This window comes from Carassius carassius, chromosome 44 (genome assembly GCF_963082965.1).
Source record: "Carassius carassius chromosome 44, fCarCar2.1, whole genome shotgun sequence".
Taxonomy (NCBI): Eukaryota; Metazoa; Chordata; class Actinopteri; order Cypriniformes; family Cyprinidae; genus Carassius; species Carassius carassius.
In genome coordinates this window covers 3,353,560-3,379,768 of record NC_081798.1, presented here as the reverse complement: position 1 = coordinate 3,379,768, position 26,209 = coordinate 3,353,560, and the positions used below count along the sequence as shown (strand labels likewise).

The following is a 26,209-nucleotide window of genomic DNA, read 5'->3' as shown; positions in this document are numbered from 1 at the left end:
GAGCACTGTCTTTTCTGTGAAAAATACATTGTGGAGCAAATAGGACACTGACAGTGTGACGACAGACAAGACAGAGCAGGTTACTTAAAGGCATACAGCTCAGATTTGCCAAAATAGTGCTACGCTGATTTGGAGAGACACAGAGGAGAGGAATTGTTTAATAAAGTCATTATTTTTGTTTTCTTCGTGTACAAAAAGTATTCTCGTCGCTTCATAACATTACGGTTGAATCACTGATAGCAGATGGACTATTCTGATGATGCTTTCCATACTTTCCTGGACCTTGACACTGTTATTTATTTGGCGGTCTATGGGTTTTATCCAAAATATCTTGAATGATGTTCCAAAGATGAACAAAGCTTTTACTTCGGAACGACATGGGGGTAAGTGATTAATGACAAAATTTTCATTTTGGGATGGAGTATCTCTTTAATGTAAGCTTTCAAATTTTGTCTTTTTTTAAGAAATTCAAATGATACAGTAAATAGCATTTTGTGGCTCTTCAGTGTGTCGTGACAGATCGTTGTAGCGCCTCAGTTCAAGCAGCACGTGAACTGATCTTTTTTTTCTATTTACTTAAAGTATGAAATTAACATGAATCAAAAAAAAACTGCATATCCTGGTTAGGAATGTTTTGAAGCATAGCAGCTGGTTTGAGCTGGTCCTGTGCAAACCAGCTTATACCAGCTGCCATGTTTTAAAACGTACTTAACCAGCTTATGCTGTTTTTTTTTCTCAACAGGGTTGTCAGACAAAATAGTGTATTTGGCATCATGATTGGTCAGATCGCCTGTCAATCAAGCTCCCTGCGAAGGGCCAATCGCACATGGATTTCAGTGTCTGAGAATGACTTGGAGGAGATTTCAGCTGTGAAAGGTAACATAGGTGACAGCAGTTTGTTCAAGTCTGTCCTGAACGTAATATGAATTCAGAAAGATCATTTCCCAAGGACTGCTTGTATTTCAGCTGTATACAATATTACCTGAATATTTCAAAAATGAAGACGCTCTATGAAGCAGGTCCATCTTAATTTGTACCAACACTATTTATGTCCGCATTTCGGTAACAGCTTTTAACAAATACTTTAAAAAAAAATGAGTATGTCATCCATCCATCCATCCATCTTCTTCCGCTTATCCGGGGCCGGGTCGCGGGGGCAGCAGTCTAAGCAGAGAACCCCAGACTTCCCTCTCCCTAGACACTTCCTCCAGCTCTTCTGGGGGGACACCGAGGCGTTCCCAGGCCAGCCGGGAGACATAGTCTCTCCAGCGTGTCGTAGGTCTTCCCCGGGGTCTCCTCCCAGTGGGATGCGCCCGGAACACCTTCCCGGGAAGGCGTCCAGGAGGCATCCGGAACAGATGCCCGAGCCACCTCAGCTGACCCCTCTCGATGTGGAGGAGCAGCGGCTCTACTCTGAGCTCCTCCCGGGTGACTGAGCTTCTCACCCTATCTCTAAGGGATCGCCCAGCCACCCTGCGGAGAAAGCTCATTTCGGCCGCCTGTATCCGGGATCTTGTCCTTTCGGTCATGACCCAAAGCTCATGACCATAGGTGAGAGTAGGAACGTAGATTGACCGGTAAATCGAGAGCTTCGCCTTGCGGCTCAGCTCTTTCTTCACCACGACAGACCGGTACATCGACCGCATTACTGCAGAAGCTGCACCGATCCGTCTGTCAATCTCCCGTTCCATCCTTCCCTCACTCGTGAACAAGACCCCAAGATACTTAAACTCCTCCACTTGAGGCAGGAACTCTCCATCAACCTGAAGTGGGCAAGCCACCCTTTTCCGACTGAGGACCATGGCCTCGGATTTGGAGGTGCTGATTCTCATCCCAGCCGCTTCACACTCGGCTGCAAACCGTCCCAGTGCATGCTGAAGGTCCTGGCTTGATGAGGCCAACACGACAACATCATCCGCAAAGAGCAGAGACGAAATCGTGTCGTCACCAAACCTGACCCCCTCCGGCCCCTGGCTGCGCCTAGAAATTCTGTCCATAAAAATCATGAACAGAACCGGCGACAAAGGGCAGCCCTGCCGGAGTCCAACACGCACCGGGAACAAGTCTGACTTACTGCTGGCAATACGAACCAAGCTCCTGCTCCGGTCGTACAGGGACCGGATAGCCCTTAGCAAAGGGCCCCGGACCCCATACTCCCGAAGCACCCTCCACAGGCCGCCGCGAGGGACACAGTCGAATGCCTTCTCCAAATCCACAAAGCACATGTGGACTGGTTGGGCAAACTCCCATGAACCCTCCAGCACCCTGTAGAGGGTATAGAGCTGGTCCAGTGTTCCACGGCCTGGACGAAAACCACACTGTTCCTCCTGAATCCGAGGTTCTACTATCGGCCGGATTCTCCTCTCCAGTACCCTGGCATAGACTTTCCCAGGGAGGCTGAGAAGTGTGATCCCCCTGTAGTTGGAACACACCCTCCGGTCCCCCTTCTTAAAAAGAGGGACCACCACCCCGGTCTGCCATCCCAGAGGCACCGTCCCCGACTGCCACGCGATGCTGCAGAGGCGTGTCAGCCAAGACAGCCCCACAACATCCAGAGACTTGAGGTACTCAGGGCGGATCTCATCCACCCCCGGTGCCTTGCCACCGAGGAGTTTCTTGACTACCTCGGTGACTTCAGCTTGGGTGATGGACGAGTCCACATCTGAGCCCTCAGCCTCTGCTTCCTCAATGGAAGACGTGACAGCGGGATTGAGGAGATCCTCGAAGTATTCCTTCCACCGTCCAACGACATCCCCAGTTGAGGTCAACAGCTCCCCACCTTTACTGTAAACAGCGTTGGTAGGGCACTGCTTCCCTCTCCTGAGGCGCCGGACGGTTTGCCAGAATCTCTTCGAGGCTGACCGATAGTCCTTCTCCATGGCCTCACCGAACTCCTCCCAGGCCCGAGTTTTTGCCTCCACAACCACCCGGGCTGTAGTCCGCTTGGCCTGCCGGTACCTGTCAGCTGCCTCAGGAGTCCCACAAGCCAACCAGGCCCGATAGGACTCCTTCTTCAGCTTGACGGCATCCCTTACTTCCGGTGACCACCACCGGGTTCGGGGATTGCCACCTCGACAGGCACCGGAAACCTTACGGCCACAGCTCCGAGCGGCCGCTTCGACAATGGAGGTGGAGAACATGGTCCACTCGGACTCAATATCTCCAGCCTCCCTCGGGATCCGGTCGAAGCTCTGCCGGAGGTGGGAGTTGAAGATCTCTCTGACAGGAGACTCGGCCAAACGTTCCCAGCAGACCCTCACAGTACGTTTGGGTATCCAACTCACCACCAGGTGGTGATCGGTTGACAGCTCCGCCCCTCTCTTCACCCGAGTGTCCAAGACATACGGCCGGAGGTCGGATGAAATGACCACAAAGTCGATCATCGACCTACGGCCTAGGGTGTCCTGGTGCCACGTGTACTGATGGACACCCTTATGCTTGAACATGGTGTTCATTATGGACAAGCTGTAACTAGCACAGAAGTCCAATAACTGAACACCGCTCGGGTTCAGATCAGGGGGGCCGTTCCTCCCAATCACGCCCCTCCAGGTGTCACTGTCGTTGCCCACGTGGGCGTTGAAGTCCCCCAGTAAAACGACGGAGTCCCCAGTCGGAGCACTTTCCAGCACCCCTCCCAGAGACTCCAAGAAGGCCGGGTACTCTGCACTGCCGTTCGGCCCGTAGGCACAAACGACAGTGAGAGACCTATCCCCGACCCGAAGGCGCAGGGAAGCGACCCTCTCGTTCACCGGGGTAAACTCCAACACATGGCAGCTGAGCTGGGGGGCTATAAGCAAACCCACACCAGCCCGCCGCCTCTCACCATGGGCAACTCCAGAGTGGTGAAGAGTCCATCCTCTCTCGAGGAGTGTGGTTCCAGAGCCCAAGCTGTGCGTAGAGGTGAGCCCGACTATCGCTAGTCGGAACCTCTCAACCTCACGCACAATCTCGGGCTCCTTCCCCGCCAGTGAGGTGACGTTCCACGTCCCTAGAGCTAGTTTCCGTGTCCAGGGATCGGGCTGTCGAGGCCCCCGCCTTCGACTGCCGCCCGATTGTCTAAGCACCGGCCCCTTACGGTCCCTCCTGTAGGTGGTGAGCCCACGGGAAGGCGGCCCCACGTCGCTCCTTCGGGCTGAGCCCGGCCGGACCCCGTGGGGAGAGGCCCGGCCACCAGGCGCTCGCATACGAGCCCCAACCCCGGGATGAGTATGTCAAATGTTGCAAAATTATTAACTAAATTAATTTGCAGGGGCTATTCATAACAGGAAGAATGACTGTTTGAAATTTTTAAAAAGGGGATTAATAAATGTGAGATGATTTAGTAACTGAATGTTAAAATTAAAAAAGCCATATGGACGAGTGATGAAAAGTTTTCAGAAGACAAGAAATGAGTCCAGTTATAGCAAATGAAAACCACATGAGATTTGTGTTTTAAGTCTGCCTTTCAACTATTTTGTGATGGATTTAAGATTGCCATTAAATGCTGAAATTTCCCAATAAAAGGTTTAGTAAGACATGTTGTTACCTTCCTGAGCAATACCGAAATACCTGTCAAGGAAAATCTTCTCTAATACCCCTCTCTCCTCTCAGATAATGGATGAGTTGACCTACAAGAGAAGAGGTCACAGGTTGAGTTAAATTCGTGTCTCAGGGCAGATGGAAAGCTGTCAGAATGAACCTGTGGTCCTCTTCAAGAGCATCACACACCTGCAGCGCCGATACTGGATTTCACCATCCACACAGTCATGACAGAGTTAGGCATCCACTTTAAAACGTGTACTTATTGTCATTCCTTTATCTATTATTATTTTTGTAGTGTTCCTGTCGCTCAATTGGTAGAGCACTGCGTTGTCAAGCGCAATGTTGGGGATTTGAATCCCCGGGAACACACGATAGGTCACCAGTCTATTTGCCTAATCTTCCCGGTACTTTACACCGCGGTGGAAACGTAGAAAGCAACAGGTCTGGGGGGAAAAAAGTTCCTGGGAAAAAAGTTCCTGGTACAAATGTTCAGGGTAATTTCGATGGAAACGCGGCATAAAATGATTCGCGAACCCGCTCCGAACTCCCGAACTGACTCAAATGATTCACAATCCGAAGTTCCCATCCAAATCAAATGACACCGCCAGCGCTACTATTGGCTTAGTTCTCTAATTTCATAACATTTACTGAAATTAAGGTACAAAAGTATGTTGTCAAATAAAATATAAATATTTCCATTCCGAACTGCTTTCCACGTCGAAACATCCACGAACATAACCAGTTGAGCAGATCACTCTCTCACTATTTGATTGCTCTAGTCTTTATCGACTCATCATCATCATTCACCAATCAGAACACACAAGAACTCTTTGACCACAGCTGCTGTGCTTCTAAAGCTCTTGCAGCAGCTCAACACTGGTTTTCTCTGAGGTGGTTGGATCACATCAGATTGTGTTTAATCTTGCAGATCATGACTTATATCTACTCTTCCTTTCCCTGCAGTTTGGTAATATAAAGATTCCTCCTTTGAACTCCCACCTCTTCTGTGGGTTTTATTGTTCTGGGTCTGAATTTGGGCTCCTGATGTCTCAAAAAAGAAACATTTTTAATCTCCAAGGTGAACGTTATGACAACAAACTCTTGGTTTGGGTTCATTGGGTTTCTATACTCAACTCCAAAGAATCTTTTATGCTAAAAAGGTTCTATAATGACAAGAAAGAACCCTTTTGGCACAAAGGTTCTTTAGGCTATTATTCATTCATTCATTCATTCATATCTTGAATTTTGTGATCATTCACATGCATTCATAAATGTATTTGAATACACCGAATAATGCAGTGAAAGAACGCACTCAAAATGCACACGCGCACTAGTATGACTTCATCATGTAACTTTACATTAGCCTAGATGCGTGCACTTTTTAGGCACGATTTGTTTAGTTCTTGAATATACTTGATACTGTTAAAAGGCACATCGTTAAAACAAAAAATACGAGTTCACATATCACACCTAAACACGCGTGGAAAATGTAATTAGAACTAGCTACTAAATTAGTTAAAAATGCCATATACAGCTATGATTCGCGAACCCCAAACTGACTCAAATGATTCGCGAAACCGCAACGAACTCCTGAACTGATTCAAATGATTGGTGATCCCCAAACTGTCTCAAATGATTCGCGAACCCGCTTTGAACTCCCGAACTGACTCAAATGATTCGCGAACCCGCTACGAACTCCCGAACTGATTCAAATGATTCGCGATTCCCAAATTGACTCAAATGATTCGCGATCCCGCTACGAACTCCCGAACTGATTCAAATGATTCGCGATCCCCAAACTGTCTCTAATGATTCGCGAACCCGCTTTGAACTCCCGAACTGACTCAAATGATTCGCGAACCCGCTTTGAACTCCCGAACTGACTCAAATGATTCGCGAACCCACTACGAACTCCCGAACTGATTTAAATGATTCGCGATCCCCAAACTGACTCAAATGATTCGCGATCCCGCTACGAACTCCCGAACTGACTCAAATGATTCGCGATCCAACTACGAACTCCCGAACTGATTCAAATTATTCGCGATCCTCAAACTGACTCAAATGATTCGCGAACCCGCTCCGAACTCCCGAACTGATTCAAATGATTCGCGATCTCAAAAAAGAAACATTTTCAATCTCCAAGGTGAACCTTATGACAACACACTCTTAGAAAAAAGGGTTCATTGCCCAATTTTTTGCGCATATATACGGCGTTAAATTGACTCCATAGAACCATTTCAAAAGTTTTAAATTCTACAGAATTTCTGGGAGAAGTGGGTGTTTGTTGCATTCTGAAAACAAAGCCCATCTCATGGAAGAAGAAAGCTGTCCTGTTTACAACTGACAATAATCGCTGATCAGGATCAACGAAATGCTAGATTTTTTAAAGTATGTGAAGTTTACAGCTTAGACTTTGTTGTAGTAAACTTGCATGCCATTTTTGAATAAAGAATTTATTGGTTGCATAGTGTCTTATGGCATCGACTTTACATTTTCATAAACATGGCGCTGAACAAAACTAACTGTGATTGGTTTGGCCCTTTGGTCGGTCCTTGGCCAATGAAAGCTGCGAGTCCAGACCTTCTGCTTTCTGTCTAAAGGTCTAGCTATATGAGACTATAACTATAAAATAACATGAATTTATTCTAGTATAAGTTGCTAGAGGAAGTCGTGGCCTAATGGTTAGAGTCGGACTCCCAATCGAAAGGTTGTGAGTTCGAGTCCCGGTCCGGCAGGAATTGTGGGTGGGGGGAGTGCATGTACAGTTCTCTCTCCACCTTCAATACCACGACTTAGGTGCCCTTGAGCAAGGCATTGAACCCCCAGCTGCTCCCCGGGCGCCGCAGCATAAATGGCTGCCCACTGCTCCGGGTGTGTGCTCACAGTGTGTGTGTGTGTGTGTGTTCACTGCTCTGTGTGTGTGCATTTTGGATGGGTTAAATGCAGAGCACAAATTCTGAGTATGGGTCACCATACTTGGCTGACTGTCACTTCACAATCACAATTCACAATTTTTAGATTCAGTTTCAGTTCAACCCCCTTTACTTTAGGCATTGTGAGAAGAAAATTGCTTCAGAAAATTTTATTTAATTCATGGAGAATATAGTTTATTTTGTTTTGATTATTAAAAATCAAATTTAGTCCCAAACCAGCTATCCCTTACCAAATAATCTATGCAAAATTCGCTATTTTACTATACATTCTGGCACAGTTTACTTTTTATTTTATAAATTGTGCTATTTTATTTTGATGACAAATCGGAGGAACAGCGTTGCAAAAATGAAAAAAACATTCATGTGTTCAACCTATATTTCAAACGATAGTGACAATTATTTAATAATGTATTTCAGATTTCTAGAAATGTAAAGAGCTAAATATTTACCAAATACATGTTAAGCACCTTTAACACAATAAAATTTCTCCAGTTGGATAAGGATGTGGTGACAAACAAATCATCTGGTGGATCTGTCCAGTTTGTGTTTGGAAAAACTGAGATTTACCTTAAAATTCTATCCATAAAGACTGATATCCTTGTGTTGGATGTGGGCTGCATGTCTGATCAATGCTGGCAGAAAGCCTCTGGGATTGAGAAAGAAGGCCAGTCGATAAACACGAGGTGTAATACTGGAAGACTCCTCCCACAGGTACGACCTGAGCTGGTCTGCATGAGTCTCCAGACGTGAGAGAGCTGATGATGTTAGATATGCAGCAGTGGAGCTTGTCATGTTATATTTAACTGCCTGAAAACTGTCTAAAAGGAGAGAAAACGCCAGCGCATTCAGACGCTCCTGCTCTGCCTGGATGATACAATGCAACGGACCAAGAGAAGCAGATTCCATTCCCATGCCAATGTCCTTTTTCCTTAACTTGTCTTGTAAAGTTAGCAGCCTTTCCCAAGCCATCCTATAGTCTGGACGTTCTTGAGCTTGCATGCAAAGGCTTGTTAAAAGACTGTAAAAAGACACATTTATATTTAAGTACAAAATAAATGCTTATTTAATCCAGAATATATATATATATATATATATATATATATATATATATATATATATATATATGTGTGTGTGTGTGTATATATATATATACATGTATATATGTGTTTGTATATATATACACACACACACATATATATATATATATATGTGTGTATATATGTATATATGTGTGTATATATGTATATATATGTGTATATATGTATATGTGTATATACTGTATGTATATGTGTGTATATATATATGTATATATGTATATGTGTATATATATATATATATATATATATGTGTATGTGTATATATATGTATATGTGTGTATATATGTATGTGTGAGACCCTGGAACACAAAACCTTAAGTTGCTGGGGTATATTTGAAGCAATAGCCAGAAAAAAAAAACATGGTATGGGTCAAAATGATTGATTTTTCTTTAATGCCAAAAATCATTAGGATATTAGGTGAAGATCATGTTCCATGAAGATATGTTGTAAATTTCCTACTGTTAATATATCACACTTTAAATTTTGATTAGTAATATGCATTGCTTTGAATTTATTTGGACTTCAAAGGCGATTTTCTCAGATTTGTATGGATTCCTTTTATAAATCTTTTATATCCTGAAAATAAAAACATAAAATATAAATAAAATAATAAATATATTCATACACTAAAATAGTGCTACTTGATAGTAATGTTCAGATGCTAAATCACTCATACTATTTTTCCTGTAATTTTTTTTACATTAATAATATAAAATAACTTGAAAAAACACTATTTAAAAGAAGCATAAAGTTAATTTATTTATTAAAAAAAATTAATGTAAAGTGTTTGACAAAATATAACCACATGCATATCAGTTGTGCAATTTTTTCCTCCAACATTCTCCTGTTCAAATCTATTCAGGCATGGTATATGTAAAAAAAAGAAAATATGAAGATACTGATATCTTAGAGCAGCTTAAAGCAATATTTTAGAGCATCATTCATGAAAAGAAGGATGATATCTTGCTTTGAGTCTTTCCTGCAGATAATTGAGATGCTGCAATGAAAAAAACATAAGAATGATTAGCATATTTATCTACCATCCCTGTAGCTGAATACGATATTTACACACAATTATTACAAAGAATACCTTGATTTAGTTGACTTGATCCCATCTCTGAACCCTGGTTTGCAACAGAATCATTTCCAGTCAAGGATTTTAGCAGCTCACCGAACTGCTTCCTGTGCTGTGGTCGAATGAGCACAGACAACCCTAGACCAGACCCAACAAGTTCAGCCTCTTTCCCAACAGATACCCAGTTAAATAAAAATGTAAAAAGTTATGATAAATCTTAAAGAAACAGACTAACGTTCTAGTAGAGGAATGTCTTCATCTCTCTCAGTCAATAAACTCACAACAGTTGGCACCATCTGTTCATAATTGTTCGATGTTTTATAGGCCTGCAAGGCCAAAAACATCTGTCTGGTTTTTTCTGCACCGATGGCCTGTTTAATGTCCGACAGCAAAGAAGAGCACGACAGACCTTCTTTGATGGATGTTTCTGGCTTCTGGACTTCACTTCTCACATTCACTGTAAAAAATAAACACGTTCCAAATGTACAAATGTCTACAATGGTGGAAATTCCTATAACACCAAAAATGCAGGACTATGCAGGATTTGAAGCCAGAATAATAATTTTTATTTTTTTTTACACATTTATCCCCTTAAATTTATTTTTTTAGGGACATTTTTAACCATTACAAGGCCAAATTTTCTAATCGCATTATATGTATGCATCATCTTTCATGTAAATTCAATAATGTCTATTAGAATAGTAAGACAGTAGGGCATCGAAATCAACTAAATTATCTTTGTACCACAAAAGTGCATCTGAAGTGACATTTAGATGCATTTACACAGACTGTTTTCAATGTTGATGCCACAAATGCATTTACCTAAAATTCATAAATACTGTTAGAAGATGAATGTGTTAAATATATAAAAATTGACTGAATACAGAATTGTGAAAATGTAAATATGAAACTAAAACCATCAGTAGGTGCGAGAAGTCATTAAGGCAGTCATTGATTCACTCATTCAATCAATTCATTCAAAGAGACTCGATTTCAGAACTGAATACTAGCATACTACTTTTACTATTTCTGCCATAGAAGGATAAGCTAAAATAGTAAGAGTGGTAAACTAGTACGCACTTCTGAATTTAGCAGCTGTCTTCATGAATGGCTTATTGCATCACTGACTCAAAAAACGTAAAATCATTCAGATACAAAACAATGTGTTGATCGAAAATGCAATGTTGGCAAAATGAAGCAAAACAGCCATACTGATAGTACAGCGTGTCACTTAAATTTAACTTGAACAAAAAAAAAATTATTTATAATATAGGCCATTGTATAAAATATAAAACCGTAGTCTTAAAAAGAGGATAAATGAGCGTTTCCAGCATCCAGCAGTTTTAAAACTGGACTGTCCGATCTAAAACTTGATGGATGGTCACCCTATACAAGTCCTTTTTAACTGCAGTTAACACCAATAAACTCCAATATACCTCCAATTTTACTATCTCCACCACTGAGCAGGTGAGAACCACCTTTGTTCAGCTGTTCACTGGGTGGATTCACAGGTGACATCTCACTTTTTGCTAGAAAAGGAAAACAAAAACAATGTTATTTATTATTATGGAGAGAAAAAATAAGTTCTAAATGTTTACTGTAACGGTTACACACTATATATGTATATAGTGTTCCTGTAGCTCAAGTGGTAGAGCATTGCGCCATGAAGCTCAAGGTTGGGGGTTCGATTCCCCGGGAACACATGATAGGTAAAAATATATAGCCTGAATGCACTGTAAGTCATTTTGGATAAAAGCGTCTGCTAAATGCATAATTTTAATTTAATATAGAAGTCAGACGTTACCGGTGTTCTGCCTGAGAGCATCTCGCTCCTCCCTGGACAGCGAATGCTCTTGTTTATAGCCACAGCCTTCACCTGTTAACTCCAAACAACGCTCATCGAACTCTTTCTTATGGTGTGGTCGAATAAACTGATAAAGACCTTAAGAAAAAGAAGATGGTGCTCTTTATCTGCCAGTTTTGACAATCAGAGATCAGTGAAGGGAATTCAAATGTTACTTGAACTAGCAGTGGAAATGTAATCGGCTTGAAGGATGTGTCGTGATTCTGCACCTCTGAGCAGACCGTGTGTGTTGGGGTCTTGTATGAGCGGTTCAGTCACATTAGTAAGAAGGTCACTCAGGTCATCGGATGTCTTGTAGAACTGCAGCGCCTCCATGATGAGCTTGAAGTTCTCGTGACTCAGGCACCGTCTCAGCTCCATCATGAAAGCTTTGCCTGTTTTTGCAGTACAGGGAGCCACTGTTTTCTAAAGCACAGCCAGCAGAAGACATAAAACACATTTCATACAAAAGAACAAAGGAGATGCACAAATCCATTTTAGTAATCCACTAAATTTATAAGTGAAGTGTGTAATTTCTGTGTCACCAAATTTTAAATTGCAAATATAATTTCAGTTTTAGAGGAAACCTATGAATAGCTTAATTGTAGAGTCTAAATATTAATCTGATCTGGTATTTTAAAAACACTACCATTCAAAAGCCTATGGGTCTCTTTTTTTTTTTTTTTTTAGAAATGTATTTATTTATTAAGCAAGGACACATTAAATTACCAAATGTGACAGGTTAACTAATGTTCAAATATTCAAATAAAGGCTGTAGAACTTCAAAAAAAGACAAAAGAAAAAGATCAGCACTGAATTCATTGTTTTCAACACTGATGATAAGCTTTGCATCACATGAATACATTTTTGCATAGTCTTGTAATCAACAGAATAAGGTCTACATAGACCAAAAGCATACAACACGTAAAAATTCAATCAAGATCCCTCACCCACTCTTGAACCACTTTGATTTTCCGTTTCCCTCCCCTCGATTCATCATCCAGACGTTTGTCATGCTGGAGGGAAAGAGTCGACAAGCGACTCGCCTGCAGGGTCAAAGACCAATGAGAGAAAGGGAAAATTAGCAAAAAGATTTGATCACAGTTATTTTACGGCATGATCGGCACAAAGAGCTAAACTGACGAAAGTAGAACGATTTAAGAAACAGATAAAAAGAGATCATGGTGTCATTCAAAACCCTGATCATGATTTATGAGGTTATTTTCTCACCATTCATATCTCATTTATTCAACAAAAAAGTAATTTTCTAGGTTATTCACTTCCAATTTCTCTGAGAAATGTGATATCACTGCCTTCACCTTCGTATGAATTTAAAAGACCTGGAAAAAGGGCGCACAGGTCGCATGTTACTACTTTTGGACCATTGCCATATACATCGCCATGCAATTTCATTATATGGAAAACAGCTGCTCCGACATTCTGCATTACATCTCATTTTGTGCTAAATGACAGAAAGAAAATAAAATTGGCTTGGAAAGAGAGCAACTAAAGGATTTCTCTGCTGATTCAATTCTTGTCTCACTCTTTCTTCCCCAGCCATGGAGTCTTCCCTTCCTCCTTTGTTGGTTGTGTCATCCAGGGCATCCAGCAGGCTGACTGGTTTCCTGTTACTTGTCATCTCCATCTCATATTGAATGCAAAGTCTGGCCGCTCCATCCTGCCCAGAATGCTCTTCTGAGTCTAAAACATCACTGTAATTTTAATTGACTCGCACTGAATGTACAAAAGTTTGAAAACATAATGATTTGTAAAATATTTTTAATGAAGTCTCTTACGCTCACCAAAGCTGCAATTATTTGAATACAGTGATATTGTGAAATATTAAAATTTGAAATAACTATTTGAATACATTTTAAAATGTAATTTATTCCTGTGATGCAAAGCTGAATCTTCAGCATCATTTCTCCAGTCTTCAGTGTCACATTATTCTTGGGAGATCATAGTAATATGCTAATTTAGTGGTCAATTATTAATAATGGCACTTATGACTGTGATAAAAAACATTTTTGCTGCTAAATATTTTATGAAATAATTTTTGATGAACAAAGTACAGACAGCATTTATTTCAAATAGATTTTTTTCTAACATTACAAATGTTTTTAATGCGACCTTTGATTAATTTAATGCATATCTGTAAAATAAAAGCTTTAATTTCTATTAAAAATATGCATACAAACCCCATAAATTTGAATGGAAGTATAATCATGGTTTCAGTATAAACATTAAGAACCTCAACTGTTTTCAGCACTGAAAATAATAATGATAAATGCTTCTTGAGCAGCAAATCTGAATATCAGAATGATTTCTGAAGGATCATGTGACACTGAAAGTAATGATGCTAAAAATTCAGCTGCTCATCACAGGAATCATTAATATTTTAAAATATATTAGAAAAGAAAACATTTTAGATTTTAATTTATTAAATTGTAATAATATTTCACCAAATTAGTGTTTTTACTGTATTTTTGAGCACATAAATGCAGCATTGGTAAGCATAAAATACGGTAATTTAAAACATTTAAAAAAGCATTGTCTGATGCTAATGTTTAATTGGTTCAACTGGGCTTTTTTTTTATAAATCAGTCTCAGAATGAGACAAAATTATAATTCATTGCTTGTCTTACTTGTCTTTTAATCAATTACTGTTTTAACAAAATACAGTAGATTCAAGCAGGAGTTTCATAAGAGATAGAGGCAAAAACCTCCAAGATGTGAAATGAGCCACAGACCTCATTAAAAGGCCAGAAAAAAAAAAAAGAGGAGGAATAGAGGTGAGCTCACCTAATTTTCTCCTCTTTAGGCTGGGGACGTGTGAGTCTAGTGTTTTAGCCTTTTGAGAGGTGTCCCTGAGACAGACACTCTTAGCAGGATAGCTGGATCCTGTGTGGAGCGGCCCGGTGTCTGCTTGGTTTTTACAGGCCTCTTTTTCTTTCCTAACAGGAACTGGTCTCTGATACACAAATCGAGCAAGATATGTGCATGTCAGCTCATATTAGAGTAAAAACAGGTTCATGGAACAGGAAAACAGAAACAAGAAACAGACTTACAGTTTTTTGCGCCGTCCGAAAGAATTGAGCCACATCACGGACCATGGTCCCAAAGCCATCATAAATCTTAACATACGGCCTCACCCATGAAGGAAGCTGATTACGGGCTTCGGTGCCTTTGAACCTGGAATTTAACATTAATAAAGAATAATGTCTGTGTACTTGCTCTCCAGTCAGACTGGGAATTGCAGTTGTAGTAATTAGCACTGACCTGTGATCACAGAGGAAAATAGCTCCGTAGTCTTCTCTGTGCCGGATCACTCTGCCAATGGCTTGATTGACGGCTCGAGAGGCCTGCTGTCTGTACCACTCCTGCCCGGACAGATACTACACAACCGGACAGACCATAAGAACACACAGCTCTACCTGAACAATGCACAGTTCACTGCAGGTTCGCTTTACACCCTGAATACATCAACATGAGTGTATACACCATCATCATTATTTCCCAAAAAGTTTGAAAATAAAAATATTACAAATGTACTAAATAATACAATATTAAAAAAAAAAAAGATAAGCATACAACTATTTTAAGATATTGGTCATTTTTATTTCACAAAGATCGTGAATTATTAATGCACAAGTGTGACCCTGGACCAAAAAAAACCAGTCGTAATTGTCAGTTTTTTTTAAAATGGAGATTTATACATAATCTGAAAGCTGGATAAAAAATCTTTCCATTAATATATTTTGATAAATTAGGACAATATTTGGCTGAGATTTCAGATATTTAAATAGTTGTGGGGGGCAAAAAAAAAAAAATCTAAATCAAGTTATTTAGAAATATCACCCTTTAAAGTTTAAAGTTCTTAGCAATATATATTACTAATCAGTTTTGAAATATTTATGGTAGGAAATTTACTAAATATCTTCATGGATCATGATCTTTCCTTAATATCCTAATGATTTTTGGGATAAAAGAAAAATGTATACATTTAACCCATACAATGTATTTTTGACTATTGCAACAAATATACCTGTGCTACTTATGACTGGTTTCATGGTTCAGGGTCACAATATTATATGACATATTTACAACCTGAACTAACCTTTCCATGTCATAAAAGGTCAAAAGGACATCTTTTTTTCCCTAAGAAATAATAATGAATATAATATTCAATAACAAACTACTTTTAAAGAATTTGATCCTTTTACTAAAGAATTTCTCTTCATTAAGATATCATAAAGGACAGTTGTACCATCCTGAGATTTTCACGCTTTGCCCCAAATATCAAAATGACTAAATTCAGCAATAAAAAAAGGATTGCATTTATTTACATTATATGTATGAATTATATCTTTAGTGCATTTCTGTATAGATTAATAAATAATGAATTCATATTTTCACTAGTATTAAAACGTTTGGGCTGAAAAAGTACAGTAATATTGTGAAATAATATTACAATTTATAAAACTGTTTTCTATATTAATATAGTTAAAAATGTAATTTACTCATGTGATGTAAAAGCTGAATTTCAGCATCATTACTCCAGATCTCAGTGTCACATGATCCTTCAGAAATCATTCTGATATGCTGATTTGCATATTACTTTTGGTCAACTAAATGCATGCTTGCTAAATAAGTATTCATTTATAAAATATGAGTATAAAATAAATATAAATAATAGGTTTAAATAAACTGATTTTTAATTAAATTAAAGGTACCTTCACTCCACTCATTTTATTCTTGCACATCTCGTCCAGATACTGCATTTTTAGCACCACTCTGGGGTCCATCCTAGGGGGGAAGGGAAGCCCAGTGATCACAACCCCTCGACCGTACGTGTCTGCAAAATCCAACCCTTCACTCGCCTTGGAAAATGGAAAAAATGTGTTGATATTACCGGTCTTGGTTCACAATAAACTATTTTCTATTGCATCAAATATAGACTCACCTTTCCTCTGCATACGGCGAAGAAGCTGCCTCCGCTGGAGTTTGGGTCGTTCACCTTGTCATAATAACCATCAATCACCTGCAAGAGAATCCAATTTCAGAGCGGCACTGACTGACAGCTTGTGCAGGTTAAGCTGTGTTAGCATTATGATAGCATCTCTATCAACTCATACTGAGTGAACAGTTATAATATGACTGACAGTGACAGCGGTTACCTCTGTAAAAGTGCCTTTCCCCCTCGTTTCTACAAACATGGGCTTCACATGCTCAATGCGATCGGCATGTCCATTAGCCTGAGAGAGTGAAGGGAGCGGTGTATAATCACTTAAATACCACAGTTGGCAAAAGAGGAACAAGGCAATCACTAAACAGGGTTTCTGCAGGTCTTATGAAGGTAAATTTAAGACTTTTATAGCCTTTTTGACACCTTTTGATACAACTGTCAACATTTCTTCATTACTTTTTAAGTCATAGTACTAAAACTAAGACTTTCCAATCGTTTTTATGCAAATAGCTTTTACTGTACCTTCTGATAACGCTGCAAAAAAAGTGACATTCAGTATTTTTGTTTTGCTTTTCAGGGCAAATGTAAGAAAGAAGACTTGACTTATGACAAATGGATCAAAATGACGCAGGTTTATGAATAAAAAAAGAACAAATATCTGCCAATGGGCTCAGAAGAATCGACTTAATTCAAAGGGAAAACTAGTTTTAATAACCGATTGATAGATAGTTGTTGTTTGTTTTAAATATAAACTCACTTCATTGAGTTCAGTTTCTCAAAAAAAGATTTCAAATCTTCACTCTACACATGCATTGCATGAAACACTTTATGGCATGACTTTAAATGAAATTTAAATGAAATTAAGACTTTCTGAATCAGCTACATATTTTTCTTGGAAATACAAGCTCACCCTCCAGAACTCCAGAGTCTTATCCATCACCGGATACGAGGGGAAGAACACCAGCAGTCCATGAGGCACCACCCGTGCCAGATTAACTGCAAAGCCAATAATAACCATTAGATTGATAACTATGCGGATCATCAGATCAGCTGCTGTTCTGTGTTAGGATTTCTCACCCAGAGTGTTTCCCATGGACGACATGTTTTCAGGAACAAACCTTCAAAAACCAAAGACAGCCATGTTCACATGCTAAATTTTGCAAAAATGTAGCAAACATGTCACATGAGCTGCTTCTACAGCAATGTTATTTTAGGATCAGTGAGAAACTACTATAGTTTTTATTAATACTCTGCATTAATTTTTCTTCCTCTGTTTTTACCTTTTTTTTTAATTAAACTTTTAGTATTTTGTGTTTTTGGCATTTTTATTAGTTTTTCAAATATCACATCTCCTCTAATAATAACAGTATCAGACACTATTATATTTTTTATTAATATTAAATAATTTATTACACATTTTTATTGTAGATACAATTTTGGTACCAAATTTTGGTTGTTGTGTGCATGTCATTTTTTGCATTTTATATGTCTATATATATTTTATTAATATATCTGTTTTTATTTTAGTACATCAAGTTAAACTAAATTAAGATACTTTGCCTTGGCAACTAGCTGAAATAAATTTTAGAATATAAAAAAAAAAACTTGGAGCTAACTTCAATAACTTGGACATTTAAAATGTATTTATTCCTGTGATGAGCAGCTGAATTTTCAGCATCATTACTCCAGTCTTCAGTGTCACACGATCCTTCAGAAATCACTGTAAAATCCAAATTGGCTTCTCAAGAAACATTTCTTATTATTATTATCAATGTTGAAAAGAACAGTATTTGAAATAGAAATATTTAGTTATCGTAGATTAATTTAATTAGTCTTTGCTAAATATATGTACTAAATTACTAGCCCCAGAATTCTTCCCCTTCAGCAGGATGTTAATGTGACACAACAACCCTTGATAAAACACTCACCTCCTGTTAAAGGCTGTGCTCAACTGCACGCCGTCCGGACCTTTTTCAATGACGCTGACAAAGATCTGATCACGCTGGATGACGTGAGGATTCTCCAAGGATACAGGGAAAGGACTGCAGAAAAATCAGCAGAGAATTAGCACCCAACCCGCATCAACTCATAAACCTCAGTGAGAACAGCTAGAGGAGAAGAGCACTAACATTTGCATTTCACAGGTGAAGGATGAGAGCGGTGAGAGAGTTCCACTGGTCAGAATGATGCTGCGCACTTCCTGTCTGAGCAACTCCTGCATGCTGAACCCCGGAGAAAAACACCAGTAACTCAGCACATTTCCTAGAAAATATACAAACACACTTTCAATCTTTTATAGCTCAGACATACAAGTTTAAGGTAAAAGTTGACTTTTTTCAGCATGTCTTTGTGGAAGCCGTATGTGTATTTGCACCAAGACAGCAAACACTTCTAATATTGAAGCAATAATAACTCCATTTCAATTCTCCATGATTTGGAAACTGCACTAAAACTAGAATATTCCAGAGTATCAAATTCCTTTTGAAAACGCGTTTATTAAACATGAGGCTTCTCAGAGATCGAATGATACCTTGTTTTTTGGTAGAGGAGGAAGCCCATACATCAGTCACCTGCTTCTTCTTGAAGTTGCTGGTGTCTGGATGAATGTGGACCTGATATGAGACAGATTCAAGAATCAGGAGCAGAGATTGGAAGTGAAACACAATGACTAGAGGAACTATCATCAGACATAAATCAGACCATACCATCCAATAGTTTGGGATCAGTAAGATTAATGTTTTTGAAAGAAAACTAATGCTCAATGTGGATCAAAAATACAGCAGAAACTCGAATACTGTGAAAAATACCATTACAGTTTAAGATGACTATTTTTTTTATTTTAATATACTTTCAAATATAATTTATTCTTGTGATGCAAAGCTGAATTTTCAGCATCATTCCTCAACTTCAGTGTCACATGAGCTGAAGCAATCAATCTTATATGCTAATTTGCTGCTCGAGAAACATTTATGATTATTATAAATAGTGAGAACAGTTTGGCTGCTTGGATTTTGTTTTTATCTTTTTTTTTTCAATTATTTGAAATTGAAATCTTTTGTAACATTCTAAATGCCTTTATTACTTTTGATCAATTTAATTCATCCTTGCCAAAAAAAATTATTAATTTCTTTCCAAAAAGATGGATGGAATGGGATGGATGCATGATGGAATTTCCCATTAAAACTCAGCACAAAACCACAACTTGAACCGGCCAACATTTCCACTCCTAAAATAAACAGAGATATAAATGTACCATTGGACTTGACTGGAGAAAACCTAAAACCTGATGTGCTCTGACAACTTTATGTAATGAAAATCAAATGGAGCAAACCTTAAACTCCTTCATGCAGTTTCCCATCTGTGATTTCTTGCTGCCCTCTGGAGGTTCAGCCCCAAACACCAGCTGAATAAAGATAAAGAAACAAACATAATAAATATAGGGAAAAAAATACAGAAAACAGCCATCTGATCTCTTGAACAAACTCCTGACCTGGATTATATCCGCCACTTTCTGTAGTCCGCTAGTGTTCAGAAAGACACCAGGCCCTGCAAAAGATGACATATGTGCATCAAAGCTGTGCTAATAAACAGGAAAAGTTGATTATATTGAGGATTTGTAAACACTCACTCCCTGCTAAATATCCTGAGATCTGCTCCATGGCTTCCACCACAGCCGTTTTAGTTTCAGAGTTCACATGAGCTGTTTGAAAAAGCTCATATATGAAACTTTAAGAGAGTAAGAGACAGAATATTAGCTGTTGTGTATTTTTACCGTCAATATATCAAGGTCACAAACACACATTCGGAGCACTGAGCTCCACTGACCTGCCGGGTTTCGTGATTCCTTGATTATTTGCTGGCATCTCAAAACCATTAATGGAAGATTCCAGATCCATCAAAACTTCTGTAAGATTATTAAGATGTGCGTTGAGGAAAATGTTTTTCTTTATACTGAAAAAAGGATTCCAAACAACTCTGTAATACTAAGTTAACTTTTCAAATGCAACCTACGTTTTATCTTTGCAATTGTAGTAATATCCAGTTTCAATCCTGCAAAATAATACAATGGATAAAAACAAGGGAGTTAATTATTAGGAGTATATAACCTTTGTGTGTGTGTATATATATATATAAAATGTAAACATATATAATTGTTTATAATATTTAAAACACAAACAATACTTTGAAAAGAAACAAATGTAAAAAAGTAAAAGAAGATCCTAACAAATATAAACGAACCAGAGTTCAGTGATTCCACATTAAAATCTTCAGCAGAATCTGCTTTGCTGATGTCTGAGGCTTGTTCCCGCAGAAGTCGATCCACAGCCTCAATGGCAGAAATCAGGTCGTAAGGGGTAAGGTCAAACGAGGTGGACTCTTCACACATCTTCTCCTGATGGAGACAAACAGTAGAATATAAATATGAAAAAAACAAGAATACAGAACTGCATAATTTCACATGCTGAATTACATTGAGGTTTCCAAAAAAAAAAAAAAAACCTTTAAGACACTTACAACATTATGAGCCTCGTCAAAAATAACCACAGCTCCTTTCAGCTCTATGTTGTGTGCTCTTCGACTCTGCAAATCAACAAAAATCAATTTAGAATAAAACAAACAGTGACAATTCTTCCAGCACCCCTCCACCTCCCCATCTCCTCCTTATTCTGTCATACTCCCTCTATGTAGTGCTGTAATGGGGGGGTTGAACTCTGAGCTCAAGCCGATGCACAGCAAGCCAAGTTTGATCAAGGTCTTGTTTAGTATAAGAGAACAGCAGTGTATTTAAAGTGATGATATCAGCAGGATAAATGTCTCACCTTTGGGTCAAGCAGGTAGTTGTATGGCATGAAGATGACATCAGCGTGTTGTTTAAGTGTGCGTGACAGGTAGTATGGACAAACTCTACAGGAACAAACAACCTGATCAACGTAACTACTTACAAACCCTCAAAAAGAAAATACTCCCACTGGAAACATGTCAGATGATTCATCAGTAGATTTAACTCTTTCCTCGTCAGACTTTTTGAAAAAAAGTTGCCAGTCACCACCAGCGATTTTGATGATTTTCACTCAAATTTAATGGACTCCAGTATATTTTGCTGTATGAAAATTTGAATATGCAATGCACCAAAATAAAGATCAGAGCCTCTACTTTCAAACAAATAAATCGGTTTTATTTCATTTTTTTTGTATCAACACTTGAATATAAGTAGGTTTCATAAAAATTCTGAATTTTGAGCAAAAACCTGAGAAATTTGATTTTTGTCAAAATCTACATCTTAGATAATATTCAGTATGATTATCAAAGCATAAATCCAGTATATCGCTTCCATCAATACCTCCAACACTTGCACAGACATGTAAACCTCTTCCTGGATCAATATTTTACTCTGTAACATTATGCAGTTTTTATTCATATGCTGTTTATTGCTGATGATCACATTATTTTTAATATGCATCTGTTTACATAAGAGTGTTTACATAAGCTCGTTTCTCCGTCCTGTTCATGTGTGTTTTTGTTCTCGTTCAGAAGATGTGTAATAGCGCCCCCAAGTGTATAACAGTGAAAACACAATAAGCCTAAAAACTCATCTTTGGCAGGGAAGCTTGGTTTTCTAAATGATGAGATAACTCGTCAATGGCAGGGAAAGAGTTAAGATGTTTTAAACGCAACTATTTCTTTCAGTGCTGCAGTCAAGGCCATGAAACAGCATGCAGTGTCTCACCTTTGCTTTTTGCCTGTTTTGACAAGATCTTCCACATCCAGAATAGAATTCATGATTTCTTTGTCAGTGCTTTTCTCTAAAAAGAAATGTATAAGCAGATTCACAAATTAACAATTAAAACCATTATTACTAACACAAAGCTCTACTGATGTCTTCATACCATCAACATTGTTGTAAAAGACACAGGAGCGAGATGATACTTTTGCTCTGCACATGTGAACCTTGAAATAAGACATAATGGTTTCATTAATATGTTGCTGATATATAGCTCTAACATTTTATGTATAAAGAGGTTACTAAAATTAAAATTGAAAATACAAAAATAAAAACTGATTTTAAATATTCTTAAAACCTATTACAGTATCTCACTTATACTAAAATAACAGTGGATTATACCTTAATGTGGTTACTTTCATGACGCATCACTTCCTGGTTTATGCAGAGCTGTTCTCTTGATCCCAAAACACAAATCTTTGGCCTGCAATCAAGAACAATACAATCCGTTGTTGAAAAAGGAAAATTATATCTTTTTTAATCAGCAAGAATGCCTAAAAGTTTCATGATCAGCAAAGAAGCATATCAAAATGATTTCTGAAGGATCACATGGAGTAATGATGCTGAATATTCAACATTGCATCACATGAATAAATTACATCTTAAAATATATTCAAATAGCAAAAGGTTATTTTAAACTACAATAATATTTCACAATTTTACTGTATTTTTATTAAAACACTGTATTAACAGAAAATGTTGAAAAACCTTAGCAGTATGTGATGTTTTTCATCATATGTTTTCATATTCTAAATTTGATAATAATGTGATAATATGTGATATTAATTCAGATAGCTGACCTGTATGATGTGTTCTTCAGTTCACTGATGACTTGTGTTAGCTGTGAATGGGTCCTGGATGCATATATGATCTTGGGGATGTCTGTGTAATAAGCTAAAATAAAGGAAAGACAAAACTCATGATTATTATGACACACGTGTTTTGAAGTACAACTCCTAACGTTGTCCAGTATGTAAACCGTCAAAGGAATTTATTTTATAAGTCATATCAGTGTTTACTTGGAGTGTCTCCGTCGGTGGCTGCTGTTCCCCATGAAGACATCGTCCTGTCAGGAAAGAGCTCCGCACCTCCCATTCTCTCTGCTATCTTGCGGGCAGAGATGGTGTCTTTGAAGTGCTCTCTCCACCCCAGTGTTGAACACAGCAGACAGAGTGTTTTACCTGTGCCAGTGGGACTTTCAAGAACTCCATTCACTTTCTGAAAGAGTACAAGGGCGTTTCATACCATTAATAGGCAATGAATGGAACAATGTGACCTTACAGGAAGACTTTAAAACCTTTATTGCATTAGATTAAATTGTACTGTCTTCATATTATACATTAATCAAAAGGTAAGTAAAACAAAAATGTCATTTCACCTTCAGCAGAATGACATTCAGAGACATTTAAAAAAGTTTTTGAAAACAAAAAAATGTGGCAGACTTTCTCTTTGTTAAGAAGACTATAATGTGTACAAATTTGACTCTGTCCTAATTTTAAAGCCTTGTGCATAATTCATCTTGGTTGTGTTAATGCAAACTGCATAATATTACTCTAATATTTCATATTTTACGCTTACTCAGGATCCACCATTAAAACAGCAATATTTAATCATAGTGCCACTGAAGCATAAAAGTATGCATTGGTTGTTAATAGGCTTTCAATCTTTCGGCAAGGCTGCAACACATTTACTTTTTTTTTTTTTACAATTTTCCATCTGATGAAACCATTTTCTCAGGTTCTCTGGCCTATGAAGAATAGCCTCACTTTTTACCTGTTTCCTGCTTCTGCTGGGAAAAAAACATGTATGTATATTATCTATTTTTTTATATAAATCTGACACTGCACAAAAATAACAATGCATTAAAATATACATTGTTGCTTATCACTAACATATAATAAGCTGTAATAATCCAAAAATCGGCTTAGCATTTATTATGACCACAGTGCCATTATGTAAACAAACTGCCATTTACTGGGTCAAAATATTTAAAAGATTTTTTTTTTTCCTAGATATGTTCAAGCCTAATGTTGGTAACAAGATTCATATCAAAGCAACATTGACATTTTTGTCCTCTAAGGACCTCTGTGTAACTTTTAAACTGACGCACAGGGGTAAGATTTAAAGTAGTTGGCGAGTCAAAGCAAAATGTTTTTCAATGACTATCAAGACAGTTAATGTAGCTGGGCTTGTACATTATATTGGACAAAACAAAAGTAAAGTGCATAATGAATGTTCTTGAATAGTTTAGTCATTTCCATCAGTACAAATCTTAATGTTTAAGATTGTAATGATATTCTAGTGAATTGTGTGCTTCTAATTTTATACAAACAGTTTGAACAGGACCCTTTTCTATTCTAGTCATTGGTGTTTGGTGATGAGGTTTTGGCTCAAGGTCTGCATTTAAAGTCACACGAGAGGTGTTCAGGTGTCCAGTTCTTCCACACTGACTCAATCATTTATTTTTTAACTTTGCCTTATACACAGAGGCATTGTCATGTTAGAATAGAAAAGGGTCCTGTCCAAATGGTTGCTAAAAAATCGGAAGCGCACACAATTCCCCAGAATACCATTACATGCTTAAACATTAAGATTTAGATTTGTACTCATGAAAATTACTTAAGTAGTCAAACCTGTTCATTAGAAGGGGGTGTCCCAATAATGTTGTGTATGTTCTTACATTCTGCAGGCACTCGATGACTTTGCTCATGTAGTCCTCCTGGCAAGGGTATGGAGAGAAGGGAAAGTCCACAGTGACTCCTCTGAGCTTAATAAGAGGCATTTTCCTCCAAAACACACTGGTCACATGCAAAGATTTCTAGCTATAGCACTATAATAGTCACCCACTCTTAACTGTAACCCCAAAGACCAGCACAATCTCTTAACAACGCTGGACTAAATAAGTATCCTGGTCGGCTGGGGTACAGTGGAACACAACAAAATGAAATTAATCCACTAAAGTGACATCTAATCAAAAAAGTGACTGACAACTCCAGGAACGCGCCATTTGTTTTTCTTCTTCTTCTTCTTCTTCTTCTTATTTTTCCCTTTCCATGTAGACTCGGCCGATATCAGAGTGATGCTGCCTCCTGCAGGCCGCGCTCGAGAAGCGCAGCCAGTTACTCACAAAATAATAATTATGATCCATATCGTAACCTTTGAACTTAATATTGTAATATTGTAGATGTAACCTAATATTGCCTTCATTTAACATAAAAAGTATTTAAAAATATGGTCATGTTACTGTAACTGTTTGGGTGCTGTGTTGTTTACACATTGAACCACATATTTTTCAAAGTTCAAACAACTAAAAATTATGAAATTGGTATACATAAAGAGACAAATGGTCATAAAATATGACTTAAGAAAATTTAATTATTGAGCATATAGTAAAATAAATAACTTAATCTGGAATAACATTATTATATATATTAATAAAAAATGTATAATAATTTTCAATTAAAATTCCTTTGTAAATCTGTGTATATTTATATATATATATAAAATCCATAAATCAATTAGAAGAGGGTTTATTCAGAATGTTTTAATGTTTGTAAGTGGTAGGTTGTTGCTATTGTTAAATAAAAATTTAGACAATTTTAAGGGATAAAAAAAGAGAGAAGAAAAATAGAATTCAAATAGTGGGGGAAAATGTACTGCAGTGTTTAGAAAAACATTTGTTACTAGATTTAACAAAGTGACAAAAACATGTGAATTTGAAATTAGTCAGTAAACAATGCCAGAAAATATTAAGTGTTGCTTCCTTCCCAGCATTGTAAGGCAGAGGCATCTTCAACAGTGCATAAAATTATTTTCCTTGAAAGCAAAGAAGGATTTCTCATCACCAGTGCCCAGATCAAACCAATTTAATGTAGTTTCCTGCATTTGGCTGAAATGTTTTCTATATAGCTACTTCCCTGTATTCAAGTCTGAATAGTATGGATCACTTCTCTCTTTCTGAGCTCTCAGGCTCTTAAATGTCTACTGT

The 26,209-nt window shown here is 38.0% G+C and overlaps 1 protein-coding gene across 1 annotated transcript; it reads right to left on the bottom strand.

The window, feature by feature from the left end:
* Nucleotides 1-9,288: 9,288 nt before the first annotated feature.
* Nucleotides 9,289-25,264, bottom strand: LOC132126273 (regulator of telomere elongation helicase 1-like). The gene is made up of 33 exons (XM_059537427.1): nucleotides 24,902-25,264; nucleotides 23,241-23,439; nucleotides 23,022-23,115; nucleotides 22,564-22,645; nucleotides 22,328-22,388; nucleotides 22,168-22,243; nucleotides 21,260-21,344; nucleotides 20,955-21,020; nucleotides 20,679-20,832; nucleotides 20,451-20,489; nucleotides 20,265-20,343; nucleotides 20,068-20,165; nucleotides 19,930-19,985; nucleotides 19,771-19,842; nucleotides 18,970-19,051; nucleotides 18,569-18,701; nucleotides 18,368-18,481; nucleotides 17,517-17,557; nucleotides 17,350-17,435; nucleotides 16,651-16,728; nucleotides 16,437-16,514; nucleotides 16,207-16,353; nucleotides 14,753-14,868; nucleotides 14,542-14,665; nucleotides 14,276-14,444; nucleotides 13,017-13,174; nucleotides 12,424-12,519; nucleotides 11,704-11,899; nucleotides 11,435-11,572; nucleotides 11,067-11,159; nucleotides 9,866-10,087; nucleotides 9,646-9,768; nucleotides 9,289-9,552 (listed from the first exon to the last, which is right to left on the bottom strand). Exons 1-33 carry the CDS (start codon nucleotides 25,001-25,003, stop codon nucleotides 9,497-9,499), a joined length of 3,513 nt encoding a protein of 1,170 aa, XP_059393410.1. The 5' UTR covers nucleotides 25,004-25,264; the 3' UTR covers nucleotides 9,289-9,496.
* Nucleotides 25,265-26,209: the final 945 nt, after the last annotated feature.